This window comes from Cupressus sempervirens, chromosome 4 (assembly GCF_028749045.1).
Source record: "Cupressus sempervirens isolate cs-2001-9-10 chromosome 4, ASM2874904v1, whole genome shotgun sequence".
NCBI lineage: Eukaryota > Viridiplantae > Streptophyta > Pinopsida > Cupressales > Cupressaceae > Cupressus > Cupressus sempervirens.
In genome coordinates, this window is record NC_143121.1 from 824720090 (window position 1) to 824731453 (window position 11364).

General features: G+C 32.8%; 1 protein-coding gene across 3 annotated transcripts; it reads left to right on the top strand.

Annotated features, from left to right (window-relative positions):
• The first annotated feature begins 646 nt into the window (after nucleotides 1-646).
• On the top strand, nucleotides 647-10938 carry LOC149563924 (SWAP (Suppressor-of-White-APricot)/surp domain-containing protein / D111/G-patch domain-containing protein). 3 transcript variants are annotated; one of them, XM_089827035.1, is made up of 10 exons: nucleotides 647-862; nucleotides 1835-1937; nucleotides 2273-2824; nucleotides 5651-5780; nucleotides 7459-7565; nucleotides 8362-8478; nucleotides 9473-9613; nucleotides 9938-10117; nucleotides 10209-10387; nucleotides 10511-10938. In XM_089827035.1, exons 3-10 carry the CDS (start codon nucleotides 2407-2409, stop codon nucleotides 10535-10537), a joined length of 1299 nt encoding a protein of 432 aa, XP_089683161.1. In that variant the 5' UTR covers nucleotides 647-862; nucleotides 1835-1937; nucleotides 2273-2406; the 3' UTR covers nucleotides 10538-10938. The 3 variants fall into 3 exon arrangements, with proteins under 3 accessions (XP_089683161.1, XP_089683162.1, XP_089683163.1); XM_089827036.1 differs by having other exon boundaries at nucleotides 1859-1937; XM_089827037.1 differs by lacking the exon at nucleotides 1835-1937.
• The last annotated feature ends 426 nt before the right edge of the window (nucleotides 10939-11364 follow it).

The window sequence follows — 11364 nt, forward strand, 5'->3', positions numbered from 1 at the left end:
ATTATTTTTTGAACTTTCTTGAGGATCTTCTAATTGTATTAATCCATCTTATAATGGATGAGTTGCGCTATGGTTGAGAACATTAGCAACAATCTATCTCATTACCAAGAATATGATTGTAGTTAAACTCATCACCTGTAATCATTCTTCTACTATTTCTTTTATTTTTACTTAATTTTATTCTACAATGCTTCTTAGAACACATTTGATCTTTTATCATATATTTGAGAGTAAATACCTAAATATTTATATTCATTTTTTTTAATAGAGTATCAAGAAAAAATAATGCAAGCTTACTACCACTAACCACAATTTATAAAAGACTCAACCAAGAATATATCTTACAAAATATTTGTGAATGACTAGATTTTCACATCATAGACATTTAAGTCGTATTATTAGAACACACGTATTAATAAAAATTGCTCTAAATTAAACACCTAGAATATTCAAATCCTTTTGAAGAAGGAGATCCAACATTATACCAATAAATTTAATTAATAATTAATAACAAATTTTAATAATAATAACAATATTAAAAACAAGTATTACCCAATAAGTCCGTAGTCGGTCCAAAGGCTTAAAACTAATTCCAAGGTGAAAGAAATCCTACTATAATAAAGAATTGGGATAACCTGGTCTATTTACTAATTTTTTAAAAAGCAGAGAAATTGTGAATAATTTATCCATTATAGGCGTCATCGTCTGTATCTGCCAAAGTTTTCGAAGAATTATGAGCCTACGAGAAATTCCGCTTTGATTTGGGTAGCTTCTTCTGCAGATTACCTCAGTTTTTAATCTCTTTGGAGATTTGCCCATATAGGTGTAATACATCAACTAGGCCTTTCCATTCGATATTCAGGTACGAAACTTCCGGTTTTTGAACTTATTTTAGATGGCCCAGATCGTCGTTGTGTTAAGTTTGAAAGGCAAAATATTCAGTTTCTCTCGCTAGGTTCTGGTATATCGCAAGAAAAAAATAAAAAAATTCCGGGTCTGATTTTTTCTAGGGTTTGAATAGGCAGTTGAATATTGATTGGTTCTTAGGTTTTTGTTCGTCGTTTGATTTTGAGAATTTCGAGCCTAGTTAGGTTTAAGATTTTAGAATATTAGCATCTATTAATTTGTAATAAAATGCAGAGGAAACCAGGTTTTGAATCTTTTCATTTTTTAAGGTATACTGCGCTGGCTTTGGAAAATTATGGGTTGTAGATTTATGTATTATTGTAGTTGGAATTATAGAAATGGTTGTTTTGTTAGGATAATGTATGTCTAGTCAGATTGTAGTGGAAGTTAGGAATGAAACTAGGTTTTGGTTCTCGTTTAGTTAACCGACAGGTTTCTGTGTGGCTATAAATCACGATCTATAGGTGTATACAATCTGAGATGATTCTGGGTACGCTTCTTTTGTAGTTTTGGTATAGTCTGCGTTTGGATTTGGGTGGGAAGAATATTTTAAGACGGTTTCGGATCTTTTCTTCTTTTGGGCTTGTTGCCGCATTCCATTTTCTGTATTTGAAAATTGTGGGCCGTAGAGAAACATTCACGTGTCTTTGAAATTGTGGTTTCACCTTTGCTTGTTGATATTTTTGGGTTGATATAATTTTAATTCGTGCTCGGAGGAACATGTGAATTAAGGTTTTTGAATCTGTAGTGGCAGTAGTTGCCGGTGATGCCAAATTGTGGGTCCTATATCAATATATTTTTGTGTTAGTGCAGGGTTATCAATATTAATGTCTTTGATTGTTTAGGCATGTTGCATTGCTAGAAAATTGTGGGCAATGAAAAAAGATACATGTTAACTGTAGGTTGAGTCTTAGTGATTTTTTTGTAGGATGCTAACCGGAACTCTGAGCAGGGTGGAAGACTGGGACCCAGGATCATCTGTATTGACTGTATGCTTTCGTCGAGGATCTACATCAAATATGCAGGAGAAAGTAAGGGGGGAGAGTGATCCTTATAACTCTATTTGTGCATTACTGTCTGAAAATGATTGTTTGCTGTGGCTACTTGGTTTTGTATGGATAACTGTTACTGGCTATATCATTCTAAGTAACAGTGTTTTGCCCTTCGTAGGAAAAAAACGAAAATTAGAGGCTCAGTTAGTTATTCAGAAACAAAGATTTTAGAATCATAGATTGAACAAATACTTCACCGTTAGTTTGTGCCTGAAATTCAATTGGACAGGTTGATTATGTTGACCAATATTTTGGGTTTGTTTGAGTGAGTATTGCTTTGTTTATTGTTCTAACTTTAATCTTGAGTAATGCAGTCAATTATTACATGACATATACTTTGGTCAGCTTCTGGAGGCTTTTATCTTTGCATGCAACACAAGCAGATTGCAGTTGTGAGTGAGTTCAGTAAAAGTATTTGGGACCGAAAGAAGCACATAGATTTGGGGTGATGGAAGGTGAAAATAATTTGAGCCTGTTTGCCAATGATGGTTCCTTCTTAGAACGGTTTAAGCAACTCCAACAACAACAGCAGCAGCAGGATAAAGAACAGACGCCTTCACAATCAATTAAAACAGGTGTTTCATCTGAATCTCCTGATGCCCCCAAAACCAGTATGGTTATTAAAAAGGCTTCTACTTTCAAACCAGTTGCTCTTCCAAAGTCTGGTGCTATTCTTGCAAATGGGAAACTTGCTTTTAGTCTGAAGCAGAAATCAAAGCTAGCAACAGCTCCTATTAAGCTGGGCGGTGATGAAGAAGATGAAGATTACAACGAAAATGAAAAAGGTCAATCTGGTAGACCTGAAAAGAAACAAAAATTGGAGAGGTCTGATATCTCAGAGAATTCTCAGGATGCAGAGCAAAATGGTAAGTAACTTGTCATTTCCTTCCTTTCCTATTCAACCTATTAAATAATCAATTTGAAAATATTATACAGAAAACAACTTCGTAGTTTTCAAATTTAATTTGTAGAATAGAGAAATTCATAGTAGTGGTAGATAACTAGAAAAAATATTCAGTAGATCTTGTCCTCTCTGTTTTATGAGTACAAGCTAGTAGAGCATTAGTGCAGAAAAATACCCATGAATGCACTAATGCAAACATTGGAAGTTTGTCAGCTATAAGTATATACTATTAGACTATTAGTGTATTGGGCAAGGACCAACCTCACCAATCTTTAGGATGTGAATCTTTGTGATTAATCATTTAATTGATCTCCTTAAGATACTGACATGACAGTGTCAAACTTTATCTAGTTCAAAGGTGTTGGTATTATTTTAGCATACCTTGCTGATTTTACTAGAGACAATCAATTCTTATCTTTTATTGTTTTTATACCTTTCATTAGATATTTCTGTCAAGCTTGGGAGGCACGAGAAGTTGGGGTTTAATAATCAAATATGCGCCTCAGCATTTGCTGGAAATTCACCCCAACAATGAATTTACCTTTAAAATTTTCCTACCTAGTTTCCCTCTGTCCTCCAAAATTCTCAAAATCTCTTTGACGTTTGAGAATGCTAAACATGGGCTTGTTTGTAGTTCTTGCCCTTTGGTCTAGTATAAGTCTGTGATGCAGGTCTTGTTGGTTTATCATGCCATTATGTGTAATTGTTTTTTTTTTTTGACTCTTCATATCTTTGGATGCCGTGGTTCCTTTTTTCATCTTCTGTTTGCACCATGGATATCTACCATCTTTTTAATAAAAAGGGATTTTCCCTTGGACCCTTTTATGTCTTTTGTTGGCACTATGCACATCCAGTTTATAAACAATAGGACTGGATATCACATTATGAACAATACACCCAAACACAAAGGGCTGTATGAAATAAGATTTGGGCTTAGGAGTATGGCCACATTGTTGTAAGTTGTGATTTTATGCATGCCTTTTTTAGATAATACCTTGTTATATTTTGAGAATGTAAGAGACACAAAAATTATCTTCTTTCTTCCTTCCTCTTTTGGATTTGTTAATATTCCAAGCAAGGTAATTGAAAAAACATCACACCCTCTCTTATACATGTACCGGCATTACTCATAATGGTTACAAATATGTATTGCTTTCCCATTATGGATATTTGTATGGCATATAAATACACAGCTTGGATCCCATGCCTTTTGGGTTCATTGACCTAGTTGACTATATCATCCGAGTCCACGTTTTCAAAACAAAATCTATACCCTAAGATATTAGAAAAAATCCTTAGTAGTCTACATAAATCTAGTTGTTATCAAAGGTTGGCTCTTTGTTTGACTTTGTTTTACATTTTCCTTGTTCTCTTTAACCTCTAGGTGCATAATATTTGATGTCGTGCTGTTTTTGTATTACAATAGAATACTAAAACAGGGCATATGTTGGGATTGTACTATAATTCTAAAATGAGCTTTGAATGTTTGTTGGTTGCAGAAGGGGGATGAACACAAATAATTTAAGGCGTAAGCAGTTACAGAATGGGGATGAACACAAGTAAATTAGGGCTTAAGCAGTTACAGAAGGGGGGTGAACACAAGTTATTTAAGGCTTAAGTGATACCACTAGGCTATAAATATTAATCTTGGTTTAAACTTAAAGTAGTAATACCAAGTGAGTGAAACTTGGTTTTTGTGCAAAGTGATAACATTGAGTCTGGCTTAAATATTATAATTTTATTAATATTAACTTTTAATTTTTTTTGTATTAGTATTCAATATGCTCATTCCCATGTATTTAAATTTTTAATTCCATCTGTATTAAATGTAAATACTATACTAATTTAAATTTAATTTAAAATGTTTTGTTAGTACTTAAATTAAAAAAGTTTTAACATTTATCTTTTCATTCATTACAATTATAGTACAATATGCATGTTTAAAATAAGAAGTTATTCAAGAATATGTTTTTAATTTAATTTATTTTTTTGGTCGGCAGTGAACTATTAACATTGATATTTAATGTATTATAACATATAATTTACGAATATAAATTTTATGGTGATTGTGATAATCAAATTTTATTTCTAATTTTAGACTGTAAATTATATATATTTTTTAATGATTTGTATATATGATTTTATATTGATGAAGCTGAAAACAATTTTTTTGTTTTACTGATTCCATCATTATCCATGTTATTGTGTCCAGGAATTAGCTGAATTTATTTTCAATAGAATACCATTTTTACCCTTATCTGTATTCGTTTGTGTTGAAAAGTGTCTTACTGAAACTTGGAGATTTCAAGCAAAGTAAAAAGAATGTCACCGAAACTTGTAATATTAAGGATGTCATTTCAGAACAATATTCATTATAAATAGTCCTTTATTTTTGTGCACATGTTACAGGCATTTACTCTACCAATAAGTTATTATTCTGTTAAGTTGGGTGCCTCTTTTATGTTAATGTTCATTTGTTTTGAATTTGAAATTTGGTGTGATGGAAGAGAATACCGATTTTAATATTAAGGATATCATTTCAGAACAATATTCATTATAAACAGTCCTTTATTTTCAAGAGCATGTTACAGGCATTTACTCTACCAATAGGTTATTATTCTGTTAAGTTTGGTGTTTCTTTTATGTTAATGTTCATTTGTTTTCAATTTGAAATTTGGTGTGATGGAAGAGAATACTAATTTTTTAGATATTGTATTCTTCTGAGTGATTTTCCTATTTCTTTGGTTTCATGCGTTAGGTATTAATCAATCTTGTAAGTGACGTGCAGCATCACCTACACCTCCTAATGATCCAGAAGTAAAGAAAGTTGCTGATAAGTTAGCATGCTTCGTTGCCAAAAATGGTAGACAATTTGAAAATATTACGAGGCAGAAGAATCCTGGAGATACACCTTTCAGGTATGTTTCTTTTCATCTTGTGCAAATATTTATACTGAATTAAAATGTTAAATGTTCACATTAAATTGTTCTCCCCAATTTTTATATATAGTTACTTTCTTAATCTTTTTATACTAAACTAGTATTAGTCTATTAGACTTTATATAGGTAGATAAATTTTAATGATGATTTCTTGATTATTCTAGTTATTCATATAAGTAAGATGTTGTGATTATTTGGTGGGCACACTAATATTGGAAAGCATAAAGGCAAACATAGTTTTTTGATCTTCTTTTTCTTATTCTGTTACATTATATAATGCTTGTCAGTTAAGATGGCAAGATTATTAATTTGCTGTGAAAAATTGGATACATTTTTAACAATTCACTTGTTCACGTTGCAATAGTTTTTATTCAAGCAATAATCGTTAATGAATTGTAAGTCTTTGGTTGCTGCTAAGAGTAGTAGAATTGAAGTTATGTAATAAAATATGAGGACTATAAGATGATTTTTAGTTTCTAAAATTCAAAAGTTCTCTGTAATAGTTTGAATCTAAACCACTAAATAGATATATTTTTGCTACAGTGTGTATGTGGCCTTGTATCTGGTGTATGGGATGATGATTTAGCAGAGCAAATCAAATGTCAATGCCAAGATTGTAAACAATTTAATTATTATAGCTGGTTTATGAGATGTTAATTTAGCAGAGTAAATCAAATGTCAATGCCATAATTATAAACATTTCATTGATGACAACTGTCTTGAATGATATAGTAAGTTTGAGATTTCCGTCTTCTGAGAAAAGGGTATGTGTATTCTTTTTCTTTGATTGGCAAATCCTGAAATGATCATTGTGGCTACCGTTCAGCTTAGATGCCATGGCTACCCTTCCATCAAATTCTCCCAGGACTAGCATTTTGCCTCATGATGGGTTATGCTACTCTAAGAATTGGAGTGTGGTAGATATGCCAAATTCAATAGTTAGCATCTTGTACATGTGAGCATGTAACACTTATCTCCAGAATTTGAACCTGTGCCCACAGTGGAAGTTTTAATGATTTATTATTTGAGCACATCTGATTTGATGAGTGTATAGTGTGATTATGAAGCGAATAAAAATATTAGTCATCAGCTCATTTATTCTTCCTCGGAAATCAAGTCCAAGAATTTTTTCACTTATGATAATAGTTGTATCAATTGCTCTGTAAAAGCTATTTGTGTCATGTTGCGGTTATGGGGCTGACACAAAGCATGAACCAATGGTGTTATTTACAAGTGGTAGCCTTATAAATAACACTATGTGGCCATGCATTCTCTCTGCCGCATTGATGCTGGGTTGAGATAATAATATATTGTTGTGCAATATTTACATTGAATTTTGAGAGGATTCAGGGCAATAAATCTTTTTGTTGTTATGAAGCTAAAACATAGAATACATTTTATTGTATTGATTATCAAGAGGGTATTTTGTTTTGAAGTCAATGCATTGAATGTTCAACAATTTTCTAGATGATACTATCATTTGAGTGGCAGCTAGAGCCTAGAATAATTAATTATAGTTATGTCTTTCTTAAAAGAATTTTTTTATCAGTTTTTAAAAAATGGCCAGTGTATTCAACCTGCTGATATTCCTTGTTGAATAATGGATGGTTCTGTTTTATTTTTTTTTCTAATATGGTTATAGCGTTTTTCATTGCAGGTTCTTGTTTGATGTCCACTGTGCTGACTACAAGTACTATGAGTCTCGTGTTGCTAAAGAAGAGAGAGCCCTTGTGCAGTCAAATGAGCCTCAGAATTCTTATAATGGTATATTTATAATATTAAAGTATTAATGTCTAATATAATCCGTCCAGCATCTCTTAGGCTGGACATTTTTATGTGAAGAGTGCAGCAGGTTATCATAAATTAACATATTGACAATTCATTTTGGTGATTTTAGGCATATGTGCAATCCTTATAATTTTATGCACGAGATCTCTATATCTTAGTAGTATATGCTGAGTGCACGTCTTACATTGTTCTATATTATTCTTCATTTTGTGTTTATATGAGGTATTTTTTGATTCTCGATGAAAATTTATTTGACCATCTCTTAGGTGGGTCTGCTGTCATGTGTTGCACTTCCTATCATTTCTGGTTTTAGACATTCAAATCTTACCTTTTGATTTCTTGAAATTCCATTTAGTCATGAGTGGCCACTAATTATAACACTTTTATGATTTCCTTATTTTTATTTATGCACCATATTGCTGTCTAGCTATGTCTTTTATGTCTTGATCTTTTTCGAGTCATCTGGCTTCAGATATCTCAGTTTAGTAACCATATTTTCCTCATCTCGGCATCCACAATGAATCTATGATTGTCTCAATAGTAAATTTGCAAATATTTACTGTTATCTATTGAGAACTGGTTCTTGTCCATTGAGATTTTAGAAGCCATTTCTTCTATAAAAAGAGGAAATATGAAGTCGTTTATCACTGGATTTTCTAATATTTCAAATATGAGGTGTTTCACAGGTGTTCATATTAAAAATTGATGGGTTTTAGTAACTAGATGCAGAGGCTATGTACTCTAGGTCTTACCTTGTTCATGTGACTTGCAGCTAGTACAAGCACTGTATCATCTCCACATCCTAATATGCATAAAAGAACTCATCAAGGTGGGAAATATCAAACTCCAGCTTCTGCGCTGTATGATGGCAGTGGTGAAGGCAAGTCAGGTATGATTTATTTTACTTGTCTTTTCAAATCCCTTTTCAATCTTCAGAATTTTCAAATCCCTATAATGCTGACCTTGCACACCAATCAGTGATCCACATCTTCAGGACTGTTGTTTTTACCAAGCAGATTTGTGGTTATTTGGAAAACAAATTATAAATATGTTCTTGGAAAAAATATTGATTTTTACTGATGAGTCTTTCCATTTTCTGAAGGAAAATATAAATTGGCGGCAATTGTTTTTTAATTGGCATATTGCCTGAAAGCAACTAATAATTTATAATATTTGCAAATTAATTTCATTTTCTACTAGGAAGCTGTTTGAGAGACAAGTTTTCTTGATGTTTTAAAGAAAATAAGAAATTCTATGTTGTTACTTTATTTGAGATTGATGATATGAAGATATAACCACGTCTTTTCGTGCAAGTTGTGGTGTATGTTGTAACATATTCTTTCTGGGACATTTTCTCTTGCCTTGGCATGCTTGTTCGTAATAAATCATGTGGACTTTGTATTCAATGCCTTTTCCTTTTAACAGTCAATGTGTAATACTTGTCCATTTTTTAACAGTCAATGTGTTATACTTGTCCATTTTTTGATATTTTGAGTTTAAAAGCTTAGTATAATAAAACAATAAATGTTCTGGCATTTTATAACTAGGACTAAAATCAAGTTTTGTATAAATGTGGCGATTTGGGTCGTCTTACAATTTGTACTCTCAGCATAATTTTGAATCCTCAATTTCAACTATTAGCCAATTGGTTATTGTTTGCCAGAAAACAATTTATTGACAGCAATTGTGTAGTGTTTGTATCCTTATCATACCTTCATCTGCTGCTCCATTAGTTGTAATTATTTCTAAACTGATAGTGAGATATAAAAATATATGATAGGAATCACATTCTTCAGATTTGAGCTTAATATCTTTGTGTAGCTAACTTCAATGGTTAATGTCTTATGTTGGACTTCTATATTCTGGTTCGATTCTGTGTACAGAAGAACGTGGTTCTGAACCACCATCCCCAGCAGATCCAGTGGCGATGATGGAATACTATATGAAAAGAGCTGCACAGGAGGAGCGCCGGAAGCCTCCCAAGAAGACGAAGGACGAAATGCCACCTCCAGCATCACTTCAAGGTATGCAGTAGGATCTGTTCTGAGAATGTCATGTCTGTTCCTATGTTAGTATTCTTTTTATATCCTGCCCTAAAAAAACTTATTTTGTTGAACATGAAAATTTATCAGTCTAGACTCTATGCTGAAGATAGTTTAGCAATAGGTTGTATTTTAGACTTACTTTATTGTAGAATATGGTTCTTCATATCACAATGAACGGAACTACAGTTAAATTATGGTGGTATTTATTAATGAAAAAGATTTGTGTCTGTTTACTCTAATTTTAGCAACCAAGTTCCTAAAATCTGCTTTCATTATTTTTAATTTCCAAATGTTATTTTTCAGGCCCCCCTAAAAAAGGTCACCACATGGGTGACTACATTCCTAATGAAGAGTTGGAGAAATTTTTAGCGGCCTGCAATGATGCTGCTGCCTTGAAATCTAATAAGGAAGCAGCAGAGAGGGCCAAAATACAGGCAGATAATGTTGGTCATAGGTTGCTATCCAAGATGGGCTGGAAAGAAGGTCAGATGATCTTCTATAAATTCTTAAATTCTAATTTCTGTTTCATTATATGCCTCTTTACAGTTAAAGAATTTGCTGAATATTTGAATAGGTGAGGGACTTGGTAGTGGGAAGACAGGCCGTGCAGATCCAGTTGAGGCAGGTAATGTGAAATTGAATAACCTAGGAGTTGGAGCATCACAACCCGGAGAAGTGACTCCAGAGGATGATATTTATGAACAATACAAAAAACGGATGATGCTTGGATACCGTTACAGGCCCAATCCTCTTGTGAGTAGATTGCCTATAGGCATCTAATGTCTTGAGGATGAATAGTTAAAGTGTGCTTTGTATGTTGATGAAATGTTTGCTAACAGAAGAAATACTGAAATGTGAGATTTTTCTGTGTTGCAGAACAATCCAAGAAAGGCTTATTATTAGTGTGAAGACTCGATGCAGGATAATTGTTTTGGTTCACAGACTATCCAATTCATCTTTTGACCTGTCTGTATGGCTTGACAAAAAGTCTCAGTATCTGTTTCGGTACCCGAAGGCTAACCATGTTTTGGCTGCCACTTGGGTTGCTGCATTACTTTTGTTAGATGCAAACCGTTATGAAATAGTTGAATCAAAATTGAATGGTCTCACCTTGTGTCAGTAGGATATGTATATAATATTTGGCATATTCTTTTTGACATTAAGGTTGTACAATGAGATATTTGAACAGGATTTTCATTTCCAAGTAAACGAGTTTGGATGCAGTGTCTTGTATTTTTGAATCATGTTAACTTTTTAATATATTTTTAGCAATTAATGGCCGGAAAACTTTTAAACACACCAAATGATTCTCTTGAGATGAATGCATTAAATTTAAACCATCGGCAAACCCATGTAATATTTTTGTTTATAAAGCTTGCATACACGATGAAAAGGAGAAATATAGTTGTTTTATGGATGGTGACTTTCTTGGAGAATGTGTGAATTTTGGCAAGCTTAGTTTTTTGCTAAATAATTGGTTTTGTTTGATGGGAAAAAGGGGTCTCTATTGGCGAGTAAATTCATCATTTGTGAGAAGTTTTTAGAAATGATTATGCGGAATGAGCTTCACAATGGCAAATCATACTGAAAAAGGAATGTATTAAATTTGAGAATATTTGACCTGAACCGAGATATGGCAAAAAGTTAGCGTGGGTTCCTGTTATGGTAATGAAAGCTATACTTGTATCCTGCTGGAAGTTATGGGACGTGCACACTAAAGGGAGAACAAC